This window comes from Chironomus tepperi, unplaced genomic scaffold (genome assembly GCF_022539635.2).
Source record: "Chironomus tepperi strain 1889 unplaced genomic scaffold, CSIRO-AGI_Ctep_v1 contig_217, whole genome shotgun sequence".
NCBI lineage: Eukaryota > Metazoa > Arthropoda > Insecta > Diptera > Chironomidae > Chironomus > Chironomus tepperi.
The window spans coordinates 1,937,453-1,965,014 of record NW_027226339.1 but is presented as its reverse complement, the minus strand read 5'-3'; the positions used below and the strand labels follow the sequence as shown (position 1 = coordinate 1,965,014).

General features: G+C 32.0%; 5 protein-coding genes across 6 annotated transcripts; 3 read left to right on the top strand and 2 right to left on the bottom strand.

Annotated features, from left to right (window-relative positions):
* Window positions 1–42: 42 nt before the first annotated feature.
* Window positions 43–1,321, top strand: LOC139090198 (putative uncharacterized protein DDB_G0268590). The gene is made up of 3 exons (XM_070639937.1): window positions 43–201; window positions 293–384; window positions 463–1,321. Exons 2-3 carry the CDS (start codon window positions 314–316, stop codon window positions 1,256–1,258), a joined length of 867 nt encoding a protein of 288 aa, XP_070496038.1. The 5' UTR covers window positions 43–201; window positions 293–313; the 3' UTR covers window positions 1,259–1,321.
* Window positions 1,322–1,766: 445 nt separating this feature from the next.
* Window positions 1,767–5,810, bottom strand: Ccdc39 (Coiled-coil domain containing protein 39). Its single transcript, XM_070640117.1, has 6 exons — window positions 5,377–5,810; window positions 5,144–5,301; window positions 4,576–4,989; window positions 3,720–4,376; window positions 2,314–3,430; window positions 1,767–1,936 (listed from the first exon to the last, which is right to left on the bottom strand). Exons 1-6 carry the CDS (start codon window positions 5,765–5,767, stop codon window positions 1,767–1,769), a joined length of 2,907 nt encoding a protein of 968 aa, XP_070496218.1. The 5' UTR covers window positions 5,768–5,810.
* Window positions 5,811–8,425: 2,615 nt separating this feature from the next.
* Window positions 8,426–12,689, top strand: LOC139090322 (zinc finger protein ZFP2). The gene is made up of 6 exons (XM_070640088.1): window positions 8,426–9,404; window positions 9,563–9,662; window positions 9,773–9,844; window positions 10,385–10,437; window positions 10,735–10,791; window positions 11,205–12,689. The coding sequence occupies exons 1-6, from the start codon at window positions 8,528–8,530 to the stop codon at window positions 11,708–11,710; spliced, it is 1,665 nt and encodes a 554-aa protein (XP_070496189.1). The 5' UTR covers window positions 8,426–8,527; the 3' UTR covers window positions 11,711–12,689.
* Window positions 12,690–15,662: 2,973 nt separating this feature from the next.
* On the top strand, window positions 15,663–23,233 carry LOC139090135 (putative leucine-rich repeat-containing protein DDB_G0290503). The gene is made up of 5 exons (XM_070639837.1): window positions 15,663–19,054; window positions 19,192–19,263; window positions 20,187–22,388; window positions 22,456–22,582; window positions 22,690–23,233. Exons 1-5 carry the CDS (start codon window positions 15,883–15,885, stop codon window positions 22,736–22,738), a joined length of 5,622 nt encoding a protein of 1,873 aa, XP_070495938.1. The 5' UTR covers window positions 15,663–15,882; the 3' UTR covers window positions 22,739–23,233.
* LOC139090136 (putative leucine-rich repeat-containing protein DDB_G0290503) lies at window positions 23,131–26,642 on the bottom strand. 2 transcript variants are annotated; one of them, XM_070639839.1, is made up of 6 exons: window positions 26,565–26,642; window positions 26,286–26,440; window positions 25,929–26,219; window positions 24,602–25,855; window positions 23,550–24,386; window positions 23,131–23,473 (listed from the first exon to the last, which is right to left on the bottom strand). In XM_070639839.1, exons 2-6 carry the CDS (start codon window positions 26,406–26,408, stop codon window positions 23,264–23,266), a joined length of 2,715 nt encoding a protein of 904 aa, XP_070495940.1. In that variant the 5' UTR covers window positions 26,409–26,440; window positions 26,565–26,642; the 3' UTR covers window positions 23,131–23,263. The 2 variants fall into 2 exon arrangements, with proteins under 2 accessions (XP_070495940.1, XP_070495939.1); XM_070639838.1 differs by having other exon boundaries at window positions 26,580–26,638.
* Window positions 26,643–27,562: the final 920 nt, after the last annotated feature.

Below are 27,562 nucleotides of genomic sequence, written 5' to 3'. Positions count from 1 at the left end.
CAATCGAAAATGACAGTTGAAGAAATTTTGAATTTTCGAACGAAAACCAGTTTACTGAGAAAAATTTGGAAAAGGCAGGGAAGAACAAGTTAAAATAATTAAAAATTGGTAGAAATAAAGGCTTATCATATTTATTAAACTGTGTAACATTAATATAAGATCATTAGGACTATAAATGTGCAAGTTATATACCTTATTTTGGTGAGATATTGCTTTGAATTTAGGGAGAAAGTTCTCGTCTAAAAATAAAAATTTAGCATTGAATAATTTTTCTTATTTACTCTCAATTTAGATGAATTAACGTGAAAAGAAGATGTTGATTGCTCCAATCTTTAAAGTAGATTATCTGTCAAAACAAACTGAACCACATAATAGTAAAATTAAGTGAGTTAGACAAAAATTTCAATTCTGGATGTTGTGTTATTGTTTATTGCATATATTTCTTCTTTCTTTTTATTTTAGGGATGTCTCTGCAAATGTCCAAATCAAAAACAATAATAATCAAGCGTCAACTAGTACATATAGTAATATTTTTAAGACTGCATTGAATCGTGGTACTGAGTTAATTAAGAGTACATTTTTGTCGAAAGGCACAAACTTTTATGAGCTGAGCACAAATCCAGCAAGTCCGGTGTCTTTATCTGACAGATTTGACACGTCATATAATGTTGAACGATCTTCGTCTGAATCTTCATGCTCATCGTCTTCGTCCTCGTCAAGCAGTGACCATTCCTCATCTCCAGACAGTATCAAAACTGAGCTGATGCTCTTTAAACCAATTGTCCGTGAGCCAAGGACAACATCTTCAACAAAAATTCTACGACTTCCTTCAATACGCTCAACATCGTCAAGTTCGACAATCCATACACCATCACCAAGTCCATTCTTTATTCCTATTTCGTCACAAAGACAATCTGCATTTAGTGTAGTCATTCATCCGAATGATGCAATTCCACAAAAAGAAATTAAGAAGCCAAAGAACGTCAAGCGAAAGCATTCAAATTGTGAGAATAAAAAGTCTGAAGGATTATCTCCAAAACGTAAGAAAGTGGACACAAAAAAAGTAGATAAAGACTCTTACAATACGAGATTAAAGACTGACAATAAGAAGGAGACGAGAAGCACTGCGAAAACTAAGAATCAACCACCAACAAAAGTATTGACCACGAAGCAGAAAGGACGAAATACAGATACAAAAGTTGAATTGACAAAAACAAGTGAATTTCGACGGGTAACACGTAGCATGAAGAAGACTTGAAGCAAGCACGCTCGGATGTGCTGTAATAAAACATTCAAACTTCTTCTAAAAAAAACAAATAAATTTATATTAATAACAGTGATAATGAATATTGTGACACTAAAAATAGAAAACGAACGATGGAAAAAAAGATGTTATAATGCCTTCTTCTCGGATATGTGTAGTACGTGAACTTTGCAATATGACTCTAATTAAGTTTTTGTGATAAGACTCAACATATTATGTTCATTCATTGATTGATTTAAACCACAAAAAAACATGGATAATAATATTAAGTTAGAATAAGATTTATGATTTTTATCATTTTGAGTAGCAAATGAGACGTGATTCAGCCAGCACCATATATCACGTTTTTTTTTTCTTTTTTCAAAGTAGATAAAATATAAATTTAATTAATTAAATTTTTAGTAAATGTCACTCAATTTATGTACAAATATCAAACTGCTATCTTTTTATTTTTTAATAAATATATCAAAAGACACACGTGTAAATATCAGTGAACTTCCATTTAATTCTTTCCAGTGCTTTTGGATTGCTTTTTTGGTAAATTCTTGTTGTCAGGGAATGTAATCTTTACTACTGATAATCCTGATGGGGTTACTTTAATCGATTCCTTTGACACTTTTGAGATGTCACTTGATGCAGTCGATGACCCGGAAAATATTGAGCGATGAGAGACTGGAAGTATATATAGAATGTTGAATTAAAGCCATGAAATCGGAATTAATAGAATTGATAATTATCTCCATACAAAAAATAACGTCAGAAATTTGAATTTTTCTAAACACTAACACAATGATAAAAATTTTCTGAATATTTCTCGACCAAATTCCACTCTTTAAATTGAGTTTTGCCTGGATTGAAGCATTTCAAACATTTTGTTATGCACTACTCTAACTATCTAAAGCAAAATTATGCTCAATTTATGTTTAATTTAGTGAAAAACTTCAAAAATAAAAATTACAAATTTCTTTGTTTGTGTTAGTGTGTAATTGAGTATGATCTAGGATACCATTCATGAGCATGTCTAGATATACACCATCGTAATTACTTACATCTTTTAATGCAATGTGCATCACCTTTGAAGCTTTGATCACCCAAAGATGTTTCACTTTTCCAAGAGCATTGACTCTTTGTTCGTCGAACACTTGCCGGCAAGCTTAATCCTTTTTCGATAAAATATCTTGTAACAGTCTGACTCATTTCCGGATAATTATCAACCATATCTGTCAGTTGTTGTAACGTGGAATTATTCTTTTCATCATATTCTTTATATTCAATGTTCCTTTCAAATAGGCTTATGATGTCTTGATCCTTAATTCTTCGTTTTGCAGCTTTATATGAATTCTTCATTTCACGTTCAGCACGTTCCTTTTTCGTTTCCTGATCCAACAATTCTTTATGAATTTTGAGTAATGTATCGTTATTATCTAATCTGATCCGTTGAACTTCATCAAATTCCTTCTCAACTTCCTGTCGTTGTGTCTCAAATATTTCCAAATTAGCTAATAAGCACATTAGATTCTCTTTAAGCATTTTTATGTCATTCATCGTTTTACAATATTGATTTTGTAGATCATCCATTTTTTTCATTTCAGGGCTATTTTCATGAACCATTTCAAAGACTTTACGATATTCGTCGTTTGAAAAGCTCATTAATTTTAATGCATTTTCCATACACTTAATCTCATTCTCCGCTTTTACGATTTTTTCATTTAACTCATTTCCTTGATTTAATAGCATGAATTTTTCTTGAGCCATTTCAATTTTAATTTGAACAGCAGTGACGGTTGTGCCATCATCATTTCGACCTAATAAGTCTATCGCACATGCATAACGCTTTTTAAGCTGTTCAATTTTCATTAAACGCTCACCAATGTCTGCCTTCATTTGTGAACGCTCTTCAATTAAGCATTTTCGTCGCATGTTTAAGATATTCATTTGTGCTCGAATATCAATTAGTCGGTCATTCATTGCCGCTTCTAATTCCGCTTTGTGTTTTTCCAACGAATAAGCTTTGTCCGCTTGTTTAGCAATTTGCTTTTCTATTTGGGATATTTTTATCTTTAATAGGTTCAATTCGACGAGCTTTTCTTGATTTTGATGTTGAATGAGTTGGTGCTGTTTAATGCCTCCTTCCATTGATACTTTTTTCTCTTTTAACTTTTCATTCTGTAAAGAAATTTCAAACAAATTTAAGTAAATATTGTCAGGGATTCATTCAAAAATTACGTCAATCACCAAAACTACTATTTAATTCAGTGGAAGGCATCCTTTCTTGTGCCACGGCCAAAACCGCACACGGCATGCGGTTCATGGCACACTAGTGTGCCGCAGCACATAGATTACCCACCACTGATTCAACGTCATAGCAGCATAACCCCTAGACACATAAACCGACAAATTTGACTAAATTATGCCTGATTATATAATTAAGGATAATTATGGTAATCATACTCACAAGTCTATTGAATTCAGCCATTGAATTATGATAAACGGCCGACAATTTCTTCATATCTTCCTCAGTTCTTAAGATTTGAGTTTTCATCATGTCCTCAGCTTTAATTTTATCATTATATATTTTATCAAGATGACATTTTCGCTCTTCAAGTTTTGCACTTTCTTCCTCGTCAATCGTGCCTTGCATATTTGCTAATCTCATTTCGCTATGTTGAATCTTGTACTCAACATTGTAGAGAATTTCTGTCTGCCTTAAAAGTTCTTTTTCGAGGTTTTTGCATGATGCACGTACTCTCGAAATTCCAGACTCCAATCCTTGTCCCTCGAGGATTAGATTCTTTTCAACAACTTGCAATTTCTTCAGCTGCTGTTCTGAACGATATAAAACTGAGCATATACGCGACGATTCATCTTCAATCTTTTTCATGCTTTTCTCTTCCATCTCTAACAATTCCTCAATCTGACGAAGTCTCTCCTGTGCGTCGACATTTGTACCCTTGAACTTTTCGTATTTCTCATGAATCATCCTCAAATCATCAATCAAAGTTTTCAGGACATTCTCTTTCTCCTTTTCCTCAGCTAACATTTGACGATTTTGGTTTCGTAAATTATTTAACTTCTGTGACTCGCCCTGTACAGTCTTCCTTAGTGCTAAAAGCTGTGGGATTCATTAGAAAAAACAATTAATTATATTTGAGTCAATATTTGTGTATGCCTGACTACTTTTTCATCATTGTGGCATCTACACTTAATGATAAATAATTGATTAGGTGGGGACATTTCCGTGCTATGGATTAATATTGATCCAATGGATTAATCTTCAACCTGTCAAGTTAATTCTTTAATGGAAAAATTACCTCGGAACTCTTTAATAAAATAATATCCTCAAGTTTAATCAAGCGATTCCTTAAATCCGACGATGTAATATTCAACTCTTGAATATAAAGCTGTATTTCACGATTTTCATCTTGCTTTAACTTCATGACCATTTCCTCTCGCTTCAATGCTGACATTTTTTCATTCGAGACTTTTTTGGCACTTTCAATCTCATCCTCTGTCTCATTTATTTCTCTCTCACGCTGATTCATTTGGTTTACAGCATCTTTCCATGTATTAACTAACTGGCGACGCTCCAAATGAGCTTGCCGATAAAGTTGGCTGGTACGATCTAAGAGTAGCTCTAATGACTTACGTTCCTCATAAAGATTTATGAGGACGCCTTTTTGCTTCACAATGGCATCGTGTAAAATTTTCCTTTTTGAATCGAGCGTCTGCGAATAAGGAAAGAAGAAAGATAAGGAGAGGATTAAAACTTTTTTTTTATATGTCATAAGTATTAGGCTTTGTGTTATGGTTCATCAAAACTTTATTTAAGGATGTTCTTGTTGTATACTTTTTGACATTATTAAATTCTACTTTTCCTACCTCCGCTTTTCCTGCGTCCATGCGGCAAAGTTTTTCAATCATTTTATTCGCCTCATCCCCAGACACCATAACTTGGCGCCATTCTAAAAGTGCCGTTTTAGCCCACTGTATTCCTTCCGAGAGCTTTTCTATGGATTCACTTATTCTGATTTTCTCAGCTGTGAATGGAAATGGAATTAAGTAAATGCGATTTTGTAGTTTTATTTATCTTTTTTTTCTGTTGTTTTGCTTACATTTAAAAGTTTCTTCCTTCTGAAGCATCTCTTTGCTCTCTTTATCTACTTCCTTCATCATTTGTTTAAATCTGTGATTCTCATGCTCCCCGAGTTTCAGTAGATGGTACTCAGCTGTATATTGTGACTTGTGTGCATTTAAAAGCTTTAAGTTCTGATCAAACTCATTGTCGGCTGTCTTGAAAAGTTCTTCAACTCGCAAGACTTCCTTCTTTTCTCTCTCGAGTGCAGATTCATGTTCTAATTTTGATTTACTAAGGAATTTAATTGTTTCCAAGAGTTGCTTATTATCATCATTAACAATTGGCAGAAATGTTTCACTAAATCCGGCTGCTTCCAAAACTTCCCTAATTAATTCATTCTCCTCAAAATTTCTTTGATCCACTTCCATTCTTCTTTAATTTAATCTTCAAAGTTTACTGAGATTAGATTATATTTTTATAATTATTTATTATTTTAGGAAGAAGGACTTCTTTACGGTTTAAATTTAATAAGAAAATGTGAAATATGAAATTTGTTTAGTCGATATATTTTATTAAAAAACCTTTTTTCGGCAAGGCAAGAAAAGCAGAACCTTCCGAAACATATAAAAAAATCAATTTTTTCACCAAGAAAATGTTATTTGAATTTATTTTCTTTCCTTATTTTTCACAATACAATCATGTTACCAAAGAAATCGTTAATACATTATATTGCATGCCTAGCGAAAATTGATGGGGAACGATAACAAAAAGAGAAAATGTTATATCGATGCATCGGTAGGAGCAATAATAAAGAAGTGACTACCTGTTGATTCTATTTGAATGAAATGGAAGTGTGCACGAACTATTTTTGTGCATTCGATTTTATTGATTGTTATTATTCTTTTATTAAGCTATCAAGAATAATATTATTTTTTTGTTTTGTTTATTAGACTTCCTTGATACATTAAATATTTATTCATTTCCTGTTGTTGCTGAATTTTATTTATTCATAACTTTTTATTGGAATTAAAAATTCATGTGAGAACTTTCAATTTGAGGAATGAAAATTTAAAAATTGTGTCCAAATCAACCAAGTGTGTCTAAAGCTTGGTTTCCCACTAGCTCTTAGGAGTACTTCATGGTTTCTTCGAAGATCCGAACTAATAGAATATTGTCCATAGAACAGTTTGAAAAATTGAATGTCAAACGTTCATTGAGGTTATTCCTGATATTGCAAAATTCACCTCTAGAAATCAATTTATACCAGTATAGGAAGGTTAAAGGGTGACAGACGATTAACAGCATAGGGATACTATCAATTGTTATAACTGACCTTTTCCGATAGAAAATTATCCAAAGAAGTCAACATAAGGATCTAAATGAATGTTAGACATGGGATTAAATTGCTTATCGTAGAAAACTACTTTAAGATAATAACATCCTTTCTATAAATCACGTCAATGGGAATGTGAAAAAGGCTTGGAAATAATCTTTAGGATTTGGATAAAGAAATATTAAGCCGACTTTAAAAGCTTTATTTTGATGATCCTATTTCTGGATTTTATTTTAGAAATTCTACCGGTTTCTATAAATCAATAATATTATTGAAAGCTATTATGCTACAATTAGATTGATGAGAAAACAAGTGTAAACATTTCCGTCATTTTTAGACATGATTGTTGTTGATAAACAGCCAATAAATTCACCGGTTCAGAATGTAAATCAAACAATCCATTTCCTGTTCAAATACGATTCATTCATCATGTCATTATGCTTTACTATAACCAGACATTTATCAAATCGCATGGATCATCCAATATACAGCTTTATTACAAAATATGAATATTCATGGTACTATAAACAGCTTTATAAATAACAACAATTTAAAGAATGAAAATTAAGACTCGAAAATCCAATTTTATTTTATTTTATGTTCATGATTAAACAGAGATAGTGGAAAGGAATTTTACTGATAGATGTTTTTATAGCTGAAAATGCTACATAAACATCAAAGTTTGAGCTAGAATGTTTTGCTTCGAGAAATCCCTCAAGCACAAATAATAAAATAAAAATTTTTTAAAATTATTAAAAGAGAGTGAGGGTAGAAAATGGAACTTCCCTTCTTTATTTTTACGATGCTGTTAGAACGAAAGCTCCCTTAGCAGCTTTCTCGATTTGCTAAAAAGATATGTTTTATTTTATTTTATTTCCTAAGCGAAAGAATTATTTCTGTGCAAATGTTAAGATGAATGGATATATGACATGAACGAATCGTGTAATGTGGGCACATTGACATTTGACGTCCAGTGAAAAATTGGATTTTTAACCCGGCTTACTTCTGATTCAGATTCAATGTTGAAATTGTCTTAATTATTTCAATCTCTTTTAAATTTAGAAACAGAAATAAATGGACTCAAATCTAATTACAAATAAGGACTTGTTAGATAGTTTTGTTATTGTAGTTATGTGTAATTGTAATTAAGAGCTCCAAACAGATTTAATTATTCACAGAGATGTTTATTCTTCGGAGTTCAAAAACAAACTGAACTTTTGTATGAAAAAGGGGTTGAAACTATGAACAATAAATATTATTCAAATCTTAAATGAACGTTACAACAGATGAGAACTTAGATATAAATTTAGGTGTAGTTAATTTTCTATAATAAAGATAAGACGTAGCCAACTAAAGGTCCACTTCTAATACATAGCCCTGGCAGCTATAGAGCGCACTTAGTCATGACGTAGAATGCTATTGAGCTTTTGAGCTCTCGTGATTGAGAGAAAAATTAGAAAATTCCTTCAACCTTGAAATCTAGCTAGTCATTACTAAACCCTAGAATATAATTATACTTAGACGTCATTCGGGAACGCCCCCCTCTAACGACTCTTTTCACACTATCACGAAATGAAAATTTCCCAATGCGTTTTGCCTACGAGAAAAGTGAAAAAGATTGTATTTGCTTTTTTAAAAAACTACGTGTATACATGCCTATATTCTTTTCATTTTCTATTTTTAGCATGCTCGTCTCCGAGAATAAAGAAAGGAAAAATTGAGATAAATTTTCTCATTTACAGTGAAAATTTCATTCATTCAATGTCCGTGCCTTTTATAAAAAAAATAATATAGAATTTTTCAAATAATTATTTAATTTAATGCTGTGCTGATTACTCACAAATAACGTGAAAAAATGTGCTCAGATTTATTGTGTCCATTGTGTAATATATCAACATTCCCAGACATCGAATCATTCAAATTGAATCTCATAAAAGTGAATAGTAAGCCAATAAAGTGTCCGCTCTGCTCCGACGTTCTACTTGGTCTTGATAAATTGACTATTCATTTATTTGGTCATTCTATACCATTTGAGTCAAATGATATTACAACATTGACTCAAGTGGAACCGCCTTTGAAGGCACAAAAGAAGAATTCCAAGCCACAACAGAATAACATAAAGTTAGTAAAAATGACATCATTACAAGAGAAAACATCACTCGATGAGAATTTCCGCTGTGAGATTTGTGGATTCTTATTTGAAGAAAAGCATTTACTCGATTTACATCTCAGTCTTGTACACAATTTCACGCCAAATAATGATGAGCCTGAGAATACACAGCAGCAGTTGACAGACAACACAAATGATTTAGCAAAGAAATGGAATTGTCATTTATGTGGAAAGAACTTTAAAATGAAAGGAGCATTAAGAATACACATAAGAGTTGCTCATGTTCGCTTTCACGATCAAAATCAACGTCAAATCAATATAGCTGACTATTTAAAGAACCGAAAATCAATTGATATGTGTACTATAAAAACGGAAATGTTGTCACTCCAAGATCCATACAGTCCTGATAACACACAATACTACAACAAAAGCCCACAATCATCTCCAATATATTCACCGTGTGTTCCAAAATCACCAACAAGCAATAGCAATAGCAATTGCGAACAACAGCGGAATTCACAAGAAGGTGCTACAAAAAATTTGAAAACTTTTCAGTGCGAGGAATGCAAGAAAACTTTCACAACAAAATATTTCTTAAAGAAACACAAACGACTTCACACAGGTATCGATTTTTTTTTTTCGTTCCTTTTGCTTACTTTTTATTTTGTTATCTTTCCCTTCTTCGACTGACTGCTCATGAATGAATAATACCATGCTAATGTGAAATAACAATAATTTTCAATTACGTTTAAATATATTCACTGTTATTATCAATCTCAGGTGAGATGCCGTATACATGCCAAATAGAAGGATGCGGGAAAATGTTTCATTTTCAACAATCGTATCATAAACATCTTCTCTATCATTCTGATGCTAAGCCGTAAGTTTTGATGACGTGACATTTATATGAAATAAATTTAATTTTTTTCAAAAACTTTCCCGTACCTAAAGATGATTAAATTTACTGACTTCTTTTTTTTTATTCGTTAGTTATGAATGTTCAGAATGTGGAAGAAGTTTTAAGGAGCTTTCAACATTGCACAATCATCAACGGATTCACAGGTAAGCTCGGAAATCACGAAGAGCCCTTAAAAAAAGTAACTTTTATAATCCAAGGGATTGTGAACAAATGACGTCCATATCCGAAGCATAGAATTCGGTTTTAGAGTTGTTTACTTGTCAATAATCCAGAGTTTTGGCAATACACATTTGTGATAGTGCTTAGTAAACAAATCAAAGGAACATTTGATGTGCTGCCATACTTTTAGCAACAGATCTAAAGGTTTTGGTGGTAAACCAGTGTTTCGCGGTTCATGGATTGATAAATCCTTAAAACACACTCGAATAGTCAGACCAGTAATAACTTTACTTTAAATAAGCTTTAAGCTAGTCTTTATCAATACAACAATGCTATAAACTTGCTTGAAGCTAAACTTTCAACAATCTAGTAAAAATTGGAAGATCCTTAACCTAACCTCAAACTTCAAAAAGTCTTATTAACAGTCAATCAGTCACAGTCAACCCTTCAATTCCTAGAATTCCAACGTCAAAAGTGAATAACCCAAGAAAAACATCTAATTCATTTTGTTATTTTCATTTCAGCGGCATTAAGCCTTTTGGATGCCATATTTGTGGGAAGTTTTTTAGACAAAAAGGTACATAAAAGGATCATAACATGAATGAATGTGAAGAATTTATGTGACAGTATATTTTTTTGTGTTTCTTTTATGCAAGCTCAAAGAGCAAGCGAGCGAGCATGTTAGCAAACACAAAGAATATACACACACGATATATATTATGGACGAGCTGTTTGTGTACTTCACTATAAAAATTGTTGGCGCAAACATAAAAAAGACTGTTCATAAAATATATTATAGGCAATTTAAAAAAAAGTATCATAGTCATTAAGTGAGATAATCTGAATTGCTGTCCTTTTTATACTCCTTTCTTAGTCTCATATCTTGTTCATCAGCGAATCCATAATGGAAGCTTACCATATAAATGCTCAGGTGAGCTGTAATTTTTCATTGAGATGGCTTTTTGGCCATCGATACAAATCTTATCGTAAGACGCAGTAAGTCGGTTCAACTACACTAAAAATGTCAGAGATATGGTTAAAATAATGTACCATAATTAAAGAATAAGGTTCTTAAGTGTTGAACATGGAAATAATCTAAAGATATTAAATGTTTTCGTATGCAAATATTTCTTTTGTGCTTCTGTCACACAGCTATAACAAAGCACAAATAAAAAAATGAGAACTCATGCTGAAAAGCTTTATCAAGATAATGTTGACATTTTTTTGTTGAGTTGAGCCTCCTGCTCGTGCCGCCATATATTACAATGCAAATATTCGTATTAGAATTCACCCTTTTCAGACCAATTTAATTATACATGTTCTCATTTTACTCTTATACTATAGAATGCGGTAAAGGTTTTCGTTACAAGGTCAGTCAACGATCACATAAATGTAGTGGGGTTCTGGAAAGACAACCCGGAACGTTGATCCAAAAATTAATGCAAAATTCATCGATTTTAGCAACGTCAACTATTGTTTCTAATACGACCGTTTCTAACGAGACAACAACATTACCTACATTAACAAATAGTGAGAACATTTTGACTTGTAATCAAAAGCAAAGCGAGCACGAAACAACACACGACCTATGTCTGGACGATTTGCTTAAAGAATCGTATGAAAAGTTAATGAAGTCAAACGAGAATGAAATTCAACTTATACCGCAAATCGTTGGGGACAATGCCTTTGAAAACAATACCGGTGTAATGACTTTTGAACATAGCATGCCAACAAATTCAACAAACTATACAACTTCCATCAATAATAATTTTAACACGAATTATCATTCTACTCTCGAGACTATATGTGAAGATTCTATTAAAGAGCTTCTCTATGGACATGTCGGGTGAAATTTATTTAATCTCGTACGAGACATTTATTTGCAGTCATCAGTGTTGTTAGCCAGTTGATCTCTCTTTTAGATAAAGATACGATTAGCCCAAATATAAAGATTTATGATTCCCATTGTATCAGTCTTATCAAGTTCTTGAGATCAAATGTTATGGATATATCTCAGTCTCAGGAAGTTGTAATCGGAGAGAATCTTGGCTAGCTCTGTTTACTCTAGAGTCTGTCTAGGTGTTTGACTGCACTATTGTTTGTTTGATTATGATGTACACAATGTTTACAATCCTAGTCTTGAGCTCTAGATTAACAACACTGACTGTCGTATTTACTAATTAGTCTTTCTGTTCATATCTTTTTATCAGTAATGACAATGAAGCTGTTATCCACATATATTCTTTTATTTAGTAATTTATTTGTAAATGTTCAGTTAATTTAGTTAAAGAAGCAATAAAATATATCTTAGAATATAATTCACTGAAGTGAAGTCTTGGTTCTTTCCTAGAAAAAAATGATTATATGGAGATGAAAATGAAAATAGATTCAATGCTCATATTCAGTTGAATAAAACATGAGCTCTAATAGATAAGCTTGTACGAAAAGAAAACACTTCTTCTCATACATATTTGGATATGATATGAAGGGAATATTTCCATAAAAAGAGATTATATAAAATTATTTGGATACATTAAATCTGTAAAAAGTCTACGTGACTGGATAGTTAAACGAGATGTTCCTATTTATACATCCTAATAATTGGTCATAAAACCCTTTTGTGGGCTTTTCATGAGTTCGTGGTTATTTTAAATTAGTATCTCACATTAGCAGCACCAACAGCTCAACAGAATTTTGCAAAGCATAGACGATAAATTGTGACCTGATTTGCTTCTATATTTGGAAAATTATGCTTATAGAAAAACCATTAGCGCTCCTTGGTTGGATTCTAATGTAGGAAATAAATCAATTTGATTCCTCATCAATTCAATATTTATGTGATGTATGCGATTTATCATATTTATATTGATTTCTTTATTGCAATATTGATACTGAAAATAACTTGTACCTAAACCGGTAACTAGAACGTTTCGATACAATATTAATGGTATATTATATTACATGACATCAACCAAACTTGATATTACTTTGTATTGCTAATACATTATGAATATGCTTGCAAAACACAATTTTTTACTGAATATGAAGCACATACTCTATAATGTATTGAACAAGCAATTTAATTTTAAAACGTGTACAGAAAATAGAATTTCTTTTATTATTCAGTATTTTTATCATTGGAACATCCTTTGGGATAGTTAGAAATAATGACCATCTTTTTAAAAGACAGAGGAAGCTGTTGAAAATTTAAACTCAAGAAAAGTGAAAATTAACGGTCATTTTGGATTTGAAATGTTTCGGAAAGTCAAAATTCAAAATGAAAGTTCAAATTTTGAACTTTGAAAATTTTTGGCGCGAACTTTATAGAATAAAACGTGGAATTTTCGGAGAAAAAATTCATTTTAGTTTCAACACTCAAGAAGGGTAGATTTAAAGGAAAATAAAGGCATAATCTAAAGGAAATTTAATAGCTAAATTTAAAAGGCATAAGTTAAACGTAAAGAGTACTTCTAAGAACTAAAGGATGACGTTTATTGATACCATGGGAATAGAGAAAAACATAGGACAAATGGTGTCAATAAAGGCAACAGCATCGAACATAAATAGAGTTGTCAACAATATAATTAGAAAATTTATGAAGTATGAAAATTTGTAGACAGATGAAAATCTTATGACGTCATTGGCAAACGACTCGTTGAATATGAAATTTTATACTAGTTTTTACTTCCTCACTTCTGAGTGCGGGTTCGGTTGAGAGCATCTCGTTGAATATTACTGATTAAATTACGTAATACTGAGAGATGTAGAACGGGATATGACACAATATTATCGTATTCCTTATGTGATAGAAAATATTCTCAAGAAGCTTTTAAGATGTTGTTCATAATTCCCATAACTTTCTTATCCAATTTCCCAAATCAGTTATGAACATAGCATTTTTCCACAGAGCCGAATGATTACATGTTATACGAAACTAAAATAATATTATTGTAGTAAATATTCAATCATACGCATCGCATATATGTGCTTGAATGACTTTCGACAATAAAAAAATATAAGCCTATGCCCTTGAAATTCGCAGACTTTATGGAAACAAAGTTGATTTTATCTCTCCACCGTCATCACTTTTATATATCTATTTCTATTGTCAATTTTACGGCTCTGAATAGCTTGTTTATCTTACAGTAATATGATTTTATTTTTCAGCATTTTTCCTAAATTGGAAATTCTAACTTTCTAAGCTTTACCATGAAACAAGCGTGAATATAAAATAATAAAATTGGAGCCTTTAGGTGGTCGTTAAGTATTCATGTAAATTATATGCTGGTGATGATGATTGAACGATTGTAATCAAAGAAAAAGGGGGGAAGATCTCATTAATTGATACGAAAAAATTGAAAATAAAACATGTTGTGGTATGTGAAGAAGAATGTGTTACCCAAGTGTAACCATAAAGACTTTGAGGACGAAATAAAATTTATGTTACCAAGCAATTTACGTCACTGAATTGTTATCAATTTCTAAAAGGAAACAGATGAAGCAGTCAACAATATGTCTTTCCGTTCATTTGTTTCCACATTTCAGGACGGAAATCAAAGTAATCATAGAAAGTATCAATAAGATTGGAACATGAGAGAAGTGATAAGACTCGGTCCGAGTAATTTCGATGTACGTACTTACTTCCTAGGCTGAGGCGCACAAGGATTCATTGCAGCGCGTAGAGAATGTCTAAAGACAGCTCTTTCCTTCGAAACCTTCTGCCAGTTCGGAATATTCTTCGACATGCAAAGCTTTAATTTCAAAAGACAGAACAGTTTAAGGACCGACTCATTCAAACATCCAGAAAGCAACTCTGGAATGAACAGTTAAGTTGCTAAGAGCCTTTCCTAAAAACTTATTCTGTTTGCTTGCACAACGTTTAGCATCTCATAAAAAGGAGAAGTTTCGTTTATAGTTTCAAAGTACTTGAATACTGACTTCTTTTATTTTCATTTCTATTGTCAGAGATTTGACATTTTCTATCTCTTTATTTCAACAATACCCATCCCTACTCAAAAAAATAAAACTTTCTGCTTGAACAATCATCATAAATAAATGTAAATTTATTTAAGGATTCAAATTCAAATTGTTCAATTTATTTCTGCACATATCCATCTTAATCTTTATGTATGAACCAAAGAAAGAATATCTCCTTTTAGATATGAATCAACCATGAATTAATATGACCTTGAACCTTACCTTATTTCTACCAATAATCTCATTTCACCTGTCATAGTTTCACTCATATCCCCTCTCTCCTTCTCTCTGCTCCAATTTTTTTTTCACACTCACCAATGTTCTCAATTTGAGAAAAAAAGGAATAAAAGCATATAAATACATATGTACGGAAAAAGAGAGAGAGGAAGTATATGAACCATATCGCGAGGATGGTTGATGAAATGATGTACACTGTGTAAATTAATATATGGGGCGAAATATTTTAATTAAAAATTTTATTGTTTTAATAAAAACATCCAGCCTACCTCAAAAAAAGCCAGCATCCGAATTAACATGGAAAAACTGGAATAAATGAATACGAATTAAGTATCTGGAGGAATTAAAATTCAATCATTTCGCCTGTTAATAGAAACAAACAAAAAAAAAGTATATGAACGGACTCATTTGTTTCTTGCATAAACGAACAATCCCTCATTCCATCCTTACTGTTTCATACACTTGCATACAATTCAACCTCCCCTCCTTATAGGAATGGAAAGCTCTTTCTCTACTACTGTTACACATAAAACATTTTCCCTTCTAGATACCGAATAACAGAATGAACAAAAAAAAAGTCAGTCTCGTGAGTTCAGTCGACGAGTGAAGAAGTGCTGAAACAAGCTCTCTCTCGAAAAAATATTTATTAATTCAAGAAATTTATATTTTTTATCGATTTTCCAAATCAATTTCCATCCATCAAGTGAGGGACAATTATTTTCAAATAAAGGCTCTGTTTAAAATAGGAACCAACAGATTATATCCAAAATAAAGCAAGCTCGGTGAAAGTGAAATTACGAGAAAAACAATGCCAATTATATCGCCGAAAATTCCTCAAGGCCTGGAGGAGTTGATGAAGGGTCTGGCAAAGAGTGTTATTAAGGAAAATCCTGAAAACATTTATGAATTTGCTGCCGAATATTTTGAGAATTTATTACGCGAAAGGGATGGAACGGATGACCAAAATTACAAAAAATTTGCTACTTATAAAGTATATAAGAAGAGTCGAATGGAAAGACGAAAGCGGGAAAGAGAAATTATATCAAACTTTGATACTGAGAAGGGACAATTACAGCACGACCGTATAATAAGTTTGAATGATAAAGTGTCATCTGACCAAAATGATGAAGATAATTCGATTGAAAAGATAGCATTAGATGATAGTCCTCCATTGAAGGTATCACAGGATGTCATGATCAGTACAGAATCGGAAATTAATAAGACCATAAAGCAGGATTCATTTGTTGAGGATGAAGGTTCACCACAAAAAAGTGTCAATTCGGAAGATGAGGATATTAAAGGTTTAGTTTTAGATGATGAAATGGCAAATGCTGCTCTTAAAATTCAGTCTACTTTTCGTGGACATAAGGTTCGAAAGGAAATGAAGGAAATACAACAAAATGAGCATGATGAAGATCAAAAGTCGTCTGATACGTTGATTGAAGATGAAAAAGTAATATCAAAGGAAGAAAACGATGAAAACAATCAGATAAATGATACAGCAACTGATGAAATAACAAAGAAATCTGACGAGAAGTGTGAAGCAGGCAACAGTGTAGAAGAAAAAGATGAGATTAATTTTGAAAATCATTCTACCGCAGCTAATGAGAATGAATTTAATGACGATGAAATTGCACACGATGGTAAATTAAGCGTAGAAAATGTTGATGTTGCGACATCAGAAAATGAGGAACTTTTAAACTCTGCTGAGAATAACATTGAGGAAAATGTTATTTTAATGGAAGCAGAATGTAATGCAGAGCAAATTATAACAAATGAAAGCACACAAAGCTTTGATAATGCTAATATAAACCTCGATGAGGAACAGAATAAAAATGTTGATTCTTCACAGGATGTACAAGAAGACATAATTGAGAGTGAAACTGTCCAAACCCTTACAGAAGATCCGGAAAAAATTGATAATGTCAATCATGACGATGACATTTCTGCTATGGTATTGGACGAGGAGATGGAAGTGGCAGCATTAAAAATCCAATCTGCCTTTCGTGGACATCAAGTCAGAAAGGATAAGAACCAAAATGATAAAATAACAAGTTCCACTGATAACGTAAGCGAAGAAAAAGAACTTTTAGCTGATTCTGAAAATATGAGTAAGGAACAAGAGAATGATAACAAAATAAGTGAAGAGCTTGTCAGCACTTTAGAATTAAATCAAGAAGAAATAATCAATGGAAATGATGACATTAATATTAATGATGATGAAAAGAAATTAACTAAAGATGAAGTAATTATGGAAAGTGAACTATTGCCTAAGGAAAATGTAAATGATGATGAAATTGAAGCCACAGAATTAAATTTAAATCAAGTTAAAGAAGAATCAGCAATTGAAATGTCAAATGAGCAAGTGGATGCTGTCGTAGATGAAATGCCAGTGACAGAAGTTTTAATTGAGGCATGTGAAAATGAACAAACTGTTGAACAAGGCGAGGAATCAAAAGCAGACAAGGAAGCAATGTCTCAAGAAATTTTAGAAGATAATAAACAAGAAGATGCTGTATTTGATGAGCCACAGGAAGTTGAAACAATTGATATATCACAAAATAATGAGGGTGAAATATTAAAGCCAGATGATGCTGAATTGGAGCAAGTGTCAGATGAAAATATCGTCGAGCAACAAAATGATGTAGACAATTCAGATGAAAATAATGAAGAGCAACAAGAAGAAATAATCGATGTAGATAAAGCATCACCTACAAATATTGATTACCAAGTACTGTGTGAATCAACAGATTCGTTAGAAAAAATTGAGACAATAGAAACAATGGAGGTTATGGACGTGGCATCTCCTACAAATATCGATTATGAAGAACTATGTGAGTCGACTGAATCACCCGAGAAATTGGAATCAAAAGCAACAACTAATGAAAATTCAATTGATGCTGATTCGAAATCAATTGATTCCAAAAATAGTTTTGGCAACGAACTAGATGATCAACAAGAATCACAGATGAAGCTTGAAAACATTTTAAGTGATTTTATATCACCTTACGATTTATATGATGAGGTTGTCAACACAGAAGCAACATTTGTTGCTGACGAATCAAACCAAAATGAGAACGATGTTCTTGGTGACTTGGAGAATGATGTTGAACTTGCAGAAGCTGCTGTGAAAATTCAATCAGCTTTTAGAGGTCATAAAACCAGAATGGAAATTAAATCACAACATGATACAGTTAAAGAATCTTCTGAGAATGAATCAGTTCAGAATGTTGAAGAAGAAGACGATGATATTAAAAATATGGTTTTAGACGATGAAATGGAACAAGCAGCACTAAAAATTCAATCCTCATTCCGAGGTCACAAAGTAAGAAAACAGCAACGAAATGATTTAGAGAAATTGGATGAAGATAATAGCCATAGCGATGAACCAGTAGAAATTTCTTTAGAAAATAGAAGTGAGGAACAAATAGAAAAAATCACAAAACCAGAGCTTTTAGATTTAAGCGGAACCGATGAACCGACGAATGAAAATGATGAAATTAGAGATGAAATTTTGACTCCTGATAAGGATGAATCTGAGATACCAGAAGAAAATAACGTACCATTTGATGACATCCCATACCCAGAGCAGGAAAACTGTAATGATGATGATATTCTGGAACCTAAACTTTCCACGGAAAAGGACGAGGAAGAGGAACCAAAGAAATTGTCTAAGGAAGAAGAAAATAATGAAATAGAGGATATGATATTAGATGAGGAAATGGAAGATGCGGCATTAAAAATTCAAGCTGTTTTCCGTGGGCATCAAGTGCGAAAAGAAAAATATTCCGTTGCCACAAACGATACAGAATTGTCAAAACAGGAAGAGAGTGAGAACAATGAAACTATTGTAATCGAGCAATGTTCAGAAGGAAATGAAGATACTCAAGATAATGATGAAAATGAGCAGCAAGATACGAGTGCGGATGTTGACGAAATTCAAGAATGTGAAACTGCAGAGCAAGAGAATGAAACGGAAGGTAAATATTTTTTAAACCATATTCGTATGATAATCGGCATATAAACATAGTGTCTGTATATTTTTGCACAAAACTTCCTCAAATTTGAATTATTTTTGATCAATTTTAAAAATAATCTCTTTAATGTTATTATAAAGAAACGGAAGAAGTAAATGAAGCTGAGGAAGTCAACGAATGCGAAGAGGAAACCACAGAAACTAATGAACAAGGTTAGTTAAAAAATTATACTCATATCCTATTCATAATTAAAAAGTTAGTGTCTCTATACGTGTATATCGTTAGAAGAACATACTTGTGGTCAGGTTGCCGACGTATTTTTAGATTGAATCTATCGTCAATTATTTTTTATGAGCTTTTTTAACTCAATTTTGAATACACATCCCTAACATCATATTTACTTTTGAGTTTTCAAAGCTATGTATCTAGTCCAGTGTTTTCCAACCTTTTTTTAGTCATGGCACACTTTGATTATGAATTATTTGAGCTGTAGAACTGGTCGACACATCTGAACTTGTTCTACGGAACACTTATGCGTCGTGACATACAGTTTGGACAACACTGATCTAGCCTATCTCCACCCCTTCTCCCTTAAATAATTTTTGCTTTCACCTTTGTTAAAATCATGCTAACATGTCTCCCTTAAATAACAATAAAACAATCTACAGAATAATTTTTAGCTTTTTGATTTTTTCACAAGGTTTAATTGAACAACTTTGTTCGGTAGATCAATCTCAGCAAAATGACAAATAGCTTCGTTCTAACGGTCATAAATACTATAATTAACAGCCATATACAACAACAACAAAAACAACAACACAATGCGATTGTTTTACAAAATGTTTGAATTTTTGACCGTTATGAGGTTTGAAAAATTCCGTTTGAAGATTAAAATAAAAAGGCTTTCAAAAATTTAGGAAATATAAAAATTTCACGTACTGTTTACACACGAGTGTAGAGAGATATATTCTCTAAGCGTCCGTCCAAATTAGTAATAACAATCCGGAAAACAATCTACAGCATATTTAACAAGAACAAAGTGAACAGATAATCACAAAGTTCTGTAGAGAACACACAAACCCATTTTTTCTATTAAAAGTTTGTAAAATATTTGCTTTTTTTACAAAAAAAATAGCAGGCGATGACCCTGATGAACCCGAGCAAGCTGAAGGAGAAAGCTCAGAACAGCAACAAAATAACGATGATGATGATATCGCAAATATGGTCCTCGATGAAGAAATGGAGCAGGCTGCATTGAAAATTCAATCTACATTTAGAGGCCACAAAGCACGTAGTGAGGTAAAACCCAAACAAGAAGAAGACAAAGCGGCTACTAAAGAAGATTCCGTTCAAAATATCGACGATGAAATTGCAAATATGGTTCTTGATGATGAAATGGAACAAGCCGCTTTAAAAATACAATCAGCATTCAGAGGAAATAAGAGTAAGAAGGAAGAAGCAACCACGGAAGAGAGCAAGGAAGAGGAGGAAGCTAAGGAAGAAGAGAAAAAAGAGGAAGAAAAGCCAGAAGAGGAGAAAAATGAGCCATCAAGCTCAGGTGGATCATCTGAGAAAACGGCAAAGCAATTGCAAGATGAAGAGGATATCGCTGGTCTTGTTATGGACGATGAAATGGAGAAGACCGCATTAAAAATTCAATCCGCTTTCCGTGGTAAGATTAAGAGAAAGACTCCAAAGGACGGTTTAGAGTCATATGAATCATCGGCTGATGATTACAATGCCGACGCAGAAGAAAGTTTACAAAAATCAGAAGAAAATGTTGGCGATATGTATGAATTTTTCAGTGCAAGTGTTGAATGTGATGATGAGGATGATGATAGAGGTAATTCATATGATGATGATGATTATAACGACTATATGGCAAAGAGAGAATCATATGCAAACGAAGGCAGTTATTCTATTGATAGATATAATAATGGAATGGATGCATATAACGAAACAATATACCCAAGTGACTATGATAATGATGTTGATTTAATGCATGGCGGTGGCATTTTCCCAGAGACATCAGGAGAATCGGGCACATTAGAGTCATTTGCAGAATACTTAAGTGAGGATAATAACAATAATAATGATCCACCAGAAGATAAAAAGGAATTTAGCAATCGTATGAGCAAGTCCTCGTTAAAAGACGATGATAATAAGGAATTAATTGAGCAGAAATCTGAGGAAAAAGTCATAGAAACTTATGATTTCAATTCAAATAAAGATTCGGCAGAAGCTTTATATTATTCATTGAAGAAAAACGAGATCGAAGCACAAAAACGCTTTGATACTGATATATCACAAGATATGAATGACTTTCAAAGCGAAATGAACGAAAAGAATGATAACGAAAGCCTTGAAAAAGAAGAAAGTTGTGATATTCCGATGGAGGATGACGATGACGACGACGAGGATGTTGTTGTAAAAAGTCCATCAAATGATGTTCAGAAATTAAAATATGGTATGAGTATGGATGATAGATTGCTTGGATCTATTTTAAGTCAAGATTATACAAAAGGACGTAAATTGTATCCAGATGAGTCATTTGATCCATTATTAGAGGAAGCTATGAGCAGCAATTATAGTGTTCTAGAAAAAATGAATGAATATTCAAAGAGCGGTGACGACCGAAAAATCGATGACAATAATGATGGGGAGGAGGATCAATTTGACGACTTCTTTCCTGGCAATATTAGGTCTAAAATAATGGCTTCATCAATATCCATCGCAGACTCGGACTATTTCGATCCAACAAATAATAAATCAATAATTGATGATGATAGAATTAGAACTGCTCTTGAAACAATTCATTCAACTGACTCGGAATCAACTATTGGATCAGCAGCAACAAAAATTCAAGCTGGCGACAAAGGCTTAATAACTTATCGCAATAAAACCTTCCAATATTCTTCAATTGGAAATGCAGCAATCGATAAATCACTTGATGAATTTATACAGTCACAAGAATTGAAAATTGATAGATTTGAAGAGGAACCAGAAGGATATAATAGTCCACCGCCAAAGAAACAGGAAAGTGCTGATGATTTTACAGATGATACATGCACAGAATCCGAAAAACGGCCAACAATGGCTGGAATTATAGAAATTAAATTAGAACAAAAGAACTTCCTAACTATTGATGAACGTCGTCGAACATTACACAGAGAAGATGCTATACAGAGGAACTCAACAAGATCTGTCGACGAAGACCCCTCAAAATCAATAAATGCTTCAAATGACAAGAATCAAATTCAAACGGAAGCAGAAAATACAATAACAACATCTGTTCAAGGCCAAAATTCTGTTACTGATACCGAAATAACTGTGCCAGGTAATGCCTATATATTATGCTAATATGCGTCACCAAGAAATCAAATATTTTATTTATTAACTTACAGTTCTCGAGAAACCCAAAACTAATGTCAACATGAAGCCCGTAAAGGTTCCAATGCGTCGTCAAAAAACTATGCCTGTTCAAATTGAAAGCAACGTTATAAGAGTTCTGCCAAAGCACTTGAGAAAAAGGTAAAGGAGGCTATTAAAAATTTATTGTTCTGTAAATTTTAATTTAATTCCTTTTTTGTGATTTATTTTTTCATATTTATTTTATTTGTTTTTTTTTCCTCAATTAGGATTAAGAGTGCTGACAGTGATAAGAAGAGAAGGATTCAAAAGCAATAAATGGATGGATGGATATAACTAGTACATTTGATGGCAATTTCATGATTTATAAATGTTGAGAATATAGAAAAAATTTATATATTTATGCTATCAATTACTAAAAGTCGATTTCACTAAAGCTGATAATTTTAGTGCAATAGTCGCAAAACCTTGATATAATCTAGGGATTATCTAGGGATGAAATTATCAATTAAATTACGTGAGATTATCTCCGATTTAAAGAAAATGATCTAGTTTAATGAAATTGACCCTTAGAGCTTTAAATATTACAGAAATACTGCACGGTAACTTATCTAGTCAAAAGGAATAACTAGCATAAATCTTCTAAATTAGGTGAAAAGTAAAACTTACAGAAAATTAAATATGGAAAAAGTTTATTCTACAACATATATATGAACGTTAAATATTGGATCGTATATTTACTTAAAAAATTATTAATACAGAATATTTAACAGTTATTACACAAAATAAAGTACATACTCACCCAAAAAAATATATATCAATAATTAATTAATTTATTTGCATTTACTTTTGAGACTTTTCAAGCATTCCCTTTAAAACATCAATTTTAAACTCATACTCCTGCTCAATTCTTTTGAGCTTTTCGTTATACTGTTGCTCCCTTTCTTTTAACGTATCATTAACTCTCGATTGAATCTTTTCTACAGCTTCAGCATACCCATTTTTTATACGCTCGCATTCACTACGGTAATACTTCTCCTTATCATCGGAATACTATTGGAAAAAGAAAATTTTATTTTTAATGAGAATGTTAGGCCATAAATTAAATCAACATTTTAAATCAACGAACCTGTTTGTAATTTTGGGCTGTTTTCTTTGCTGCCTCATATTTTTCTTTAAGCTCCTTATACTTCTCGTTAAGCTCCTCAATGATTTTTGTACTGTCTTGTTGAAGTTTCTTTAATTTTTGAAGTGTATCCTCCTCTCGTTTCATTAAAAGCTTCTGTTCATCCTCAATTTGATGTTTGAGGTTTTGAATAAGCTTACGTTCATCATCAATCATGTCGATTTGAGAGTTGAGTTCGGCAACATGTTTTTGATATTTTTCAATATTTTGCTTATAAATTTCATCTCGTCTATTCAATGCTGCATCAAATTCCTGTCGTTCATGTACAATTGTGAATTTCAACAGTTCCAATTGCTCTTTAGCTGTCTCAAGATGAGCTGTTTTATTCTCAAGTTCATTTGAAAGTGTTGCTATATCAATCTGTAACTTCTTAATGTCCTCCACAAATCTCTTTTCAATTACTTTAATTTGATTTGCAAAGATTCTTGCCATTTCATCTCTAATTTTAGTTTCATTGTATTTTTTTTCAGCTAGATTAGTTTCTTTGGTATCTGATTCCTCTGAGGAATTACTAATGGTATGAGATGTATTAGTAGATGACTCTTTGGATGTTGAAGCAGCTGAATCTTTTCGAGTTGATTTTGATCTCATAAAAGTTTCAAATTCCTTAGCTTTTTCCTGTAGCTTATCAATTTCTTTGTCTCTTAAGTCCTGCAATTTTATCTTAGCTTGAAGTCGGTCGATAGTCTCATGCGCTTCATTAATGTCATGCTTAAGATTATTCATTTCTGTCAGATATTCTCCATTTGAATTTTGTAATTGCAGCTGATACAATTCAAGCTATTGGATTAAAAGTTTTAAATTTTTATAATTAATTTAAATTTTTATCATTTGTCAATGTCATTCTTAAATTAATTATTTAGGGGTCATTCAACCATAATGTCTAACAATTGGGACATTATGGAGAAGAAAAGTTTTGTTCTGAAGTGTACGTCATTGATGGACGACTTTAGAACTGTGAAAAATTGCATAATAAATAATTCAGTGATACTTACATTTCCAATTTTCATTATGTATTCTTCACACTTTTTGCAATCTGTTAGTTTGTCATTTTCTATTTGAATTGACTTGTTTAATTTATCAACATTGACCTGCTTATTTCTTGTTTCAACTAGTTCACTGGTCAATTCCTCTAATTTCTTCTGTTCGATGGCTAATTTATTGGAAATTTCAGATTCAGTTGCTTTAAGCTCTTCTATCATTCCTCTAAGCTCTTCGCATTCTTGCTTTTTTTGTTCGAGTTCCTTGCACATTTCCTGCTGTTCCTTCGAACTTAAATTGCTATAAGCTCGCAATTCATTTTGTGCTTTATCAAGCTCTTTTTGTACAGAATTGAATTTTGTTTCGTAACGGAAAGCATCCTCACGATACTTATTAAGTTCTATTAAAGTTTTACTCTCATCCTTTCTTAATTCCTCGATTTCCTTATCTTTTTCAGCAAGCTGCATTTCTAGAATTTTAATTTCTTCGCGTTTTCTTTTTATTGAATTTACTGATCTACACAATTCCTCCTTGACCTTGTTTATTCGTGCTTCTGGGGTCATTGGCGTACTATTAATGTTTTTAAGCGGATCTCGGTGTAAGAATTTTGACACTTCGGTAAATGATTGATTATTTCCATCACATTCATTAATGACACTATCCATCATTTCTAATTCTGATGTTTGTTCCTGAACTTTCTTTTGCAATTTATTAACAGTTATTGAGAGTTCCTCATTTTGATACTCCATAGTTTGTAGTGCATTTTGTAATCGTCGATTCTCGTGTGCCAGATCCGGACGGGATAATAGTGCTTGACATTGTCGCTGTGAATCTTCAAGATTACGATTCAGCATATTAATTGTCTCACTTTTCTCTATCAAAATTGCTTCTCTTGATCTTTGAAGTTCCTTATATCTTATATCTAAATGCTTATATTCATGCTCTAAATCGTCATATTTATTCTTTAATGTATCAATTTGTTGTTGCATCATTGCCATCTGCGCATTATGTCTCTCCTGAGATTGTTTAATAATTAAATCTGTACTTCGCTCGGCATTAAATAAAACGTTTTTCTCGACCATCCCATATTTAGTTTGTACATCTGACAGCATTATTTTCGTGCTTTCTATTTCGCCAACTAATCGCTCATTTTCATTTTCCAGCGATTTTATTTTCGACATACAATTCTGATTTTTCTCATTTAATTCAATTAATTTTCCTTTGTTCTCGACTAATAGCTCGTGGGTTTGATTTCTATTCATAAGAGCCTTAATTGTTTAAATGAAATTTATTATTATTATTAGCATAATTAATGATTGTTTACAACTTGTATAAACTTACTCGCTCTTTTTCAGCTTCAGCTATGGACAATCTCTTTTCGTACTCGTCTACTGCTGCTTTGTTTCGTTTTCGCTCATCAGCTAATATATTGCTTACATGTTCAAGTTCACGACTCTTTGTTTCCACTAAATTGCGTAAGTTACTAAACTCATCACGTAGTGGAAAATCTTTATTGTAATTGTTTCGGATGCTTAAACTTTGATCATTTCTAGTTGAATTCATAGTTCCATTTTCATCGTCCTCATCAGTATCGGTCATATTGCCAAATTCTTTTTCCAATTCAGCTTGCAGCTTAAAAATAGAATTATCGATTATCTTTTTTTCAATGTCACTATTTATTTATAGGCTTTAAATTACCTCTTCTTGCCGGCGTCTATGATCTTCGATAGCTTCCTCCTCTTCAATCCTTGGCTGATTATTATCAATATGTATGGATGGAGCTCCATTAAAAATTGTCAATTCAGGCTGTTTTGAGTTCATTTTAAGGATACAATATTACTAATTCCTTAACACTGCGAAAAAACATAAACAAACTTTCGTAAATTTTCGTGTTTTCTTATTTTATTCTTTAACTACTGAGATATTTTATGATATTCGATAGTTATATTAAAGAATCTTATGTTAAGAACTAATTACCGTCCAAAAAATTACTTAATACATCATAATTCACTAATAAACTTAATAAAACTAAATGCACAAGTTGATTCGTTTTTAAATTTTTTGAAAAATTGTGAAGACGACTTTACATGAAAATAGCATAACATTTGATCATTCACAATTTATGTGAATTTGTTACTGAAAGCTTTGCTATTTAGGTGGAAAACAAAAGATATCTATGAGATTAGCATTAAAAAGTTTCAGCTTTAAATGTAACGTATTTAAGAAACTTTATAAAATTTGCTTTTCAACGAAAATAAAAAATTCAAAAATCTGGCCCCAAATGATCATAGTGAACATGCCCTTTTAGTACCAGAGTTGGGGTTTTCACAATAAAATTGTAAAAAGTTAATAAGTTTATTGAATTCTCAAAAGACCATCTACTATAAATATTCAAATCAACAGTTGTGATACAAGTAACAAAAGCATCGGCCTTGTCATCTACAAAAAGGGTCCTATATGTTGACAAATTCAAAATATATGATTTAATCACGATTAACAACTCTTTAGCACTCTTTTAGTACTCTTACAAAAAATAAAATCAGGTGAGAATGATTTCCTTAACATTTTTAAATAAAATAACTAAATACAGACGAATTAGAGATCTTAAAATGTGTTAATTATCAACATAAGTGCTTAAATAATAGAAAAAAGTTGAAGAAAATCGTGAAAAATGAGAAATGTGACGGAAAATTGAAAAAGAAGGTTTTTTGTCATTGAAACAATAAAAAAAAACGTAATTCGAAAAAAATCATAAATTAGCTCAGTTCCAGAAACTAATTTTTCACGATTCAAATGTATAATTTTTAACAAATAACTAAGATTCTAAACATTCTGTACAATTAACTGCTTTGTCTATTTAAATAATAGACAATTTAAGTAGTTTAAGACATTTTTGCGTAAAAAGAAAGAAAGATAAAAAAAAAAATATCTTCAAAATGGTCGATTTTTCCTTAATATGTACTTGATTTCATCAT

What these genes read in the sequence shown, in the direction of transcription:
- LOC139090322 (XM_070640088.1), top strand. Translation starts at nt 8,528, where the DNA reads ATGTGCTCAGATTTATTGTGTCCATTGTGTAATATATCAACATTCCCA. An exon ending in AATCATCAACGGATTCACAG is followed by an intron (nt 9,845 to 10,384) that starts GTAAGCTCGGAA and finishes TTTTCATTTCAG; the next exon opens with CGGCATTAAGCCTTTTGGAT. An exon ending in CTTACCATATAAATGCTCAG is followed by an intron (nt 10,792 to 11,204) that starts GTGAGCTGTAAT and finishes CTTATACTATAG; the next exon opens with AATGCGGTAAAGGTTTTCGT.
- LOC139090136 (XM_070639839.1), bottom strand. Translation starts at nt 26,408, where the DNA reads ATGAACTCAAAACAGCCTGAATTGACAATTTTTAATGGAGCTCCATCC. An exon ending in CTGAAGCTGAAAAAGAGCGA is followed by an intron (nt 25,856 to 25,928) that starts GTAAGTTTATAC and finishes TAAACAATTAAG; the next exon opens with GCTCTTATGAATAGAAATCA. An exon ending in ACATAATGAAAATTGGAAAT is followed by an intron (nt 24,387 to 24,601) that starts GTAAGTATCACT and finishes TTAATCCAATAG; the next exon opens with CTTGAATTGTATCAGCTGCA.
- LOC139090198 (XM_070639937.1), top strand. Translation starts at nt 314, where the DNA reads ATGTTGATTGCTCCAATCTTTAAAGTAGATTATCTGTCAAAACAAACT. An exon ending in CCACATAATAGTAAAATTAA is followed by an intron (nt 385 to 462) that starts GTGAGTTAGACA and finishes TTTTTATTTTAG; the next exon opens with GGATGTCTCTGCAAATGTCC.
- Ccdc39 (XM_070640117.1), bottom strand. Translation starts at nt 5,767, where the DNA reads ATGGAAGTGGATCAAAGAAATTTTGAGGAGAATGAATTAATTAGGGAA. An exon ending in GAAGGAAGAAACTTTTAAAT is followed by an intron (nt 5,302 to 5,376) that starts GTAAGCAAAACA and finishes TTCCATTCACAG; the next exon opens with CTGAGAAAATCAGAATAAGT. An exon ending in TGGACGCAGGAAAAGCGGAG is followed by an intron (nt 4,990 to 5,143) that starts GTAGGAAAAGTA and finishes CCTTATTCGCAG; the next exon opens with ACGCTCGATTCAAAAAGGAA.
- LOC139090135 (XM_070639837.1), top strand. Translation starts at nt 15,883, where the DNA reads ATGCCAATTATATCGCCGAAAATTCCTCAAGGCCTGGAGGAGTTGATG. An exon ending in GCAAGAGAATGAAACGGAAG is followed by an intron (nt 19,055 to 19,191) that starts GTAAATATTTTT and finishes GTTATTATAAAG; the next exon opens with AAACGGAAGAAGTAAATGAA. An exon ending in TACCGAAATAACTGTGCCAG is followed by an intron (nt 22,389 to 22,455) that starts GTAATGCCTATA and finishes ATTAACTTACAG; the next exon opens with TTCTCGAGAAACCCAAAACT.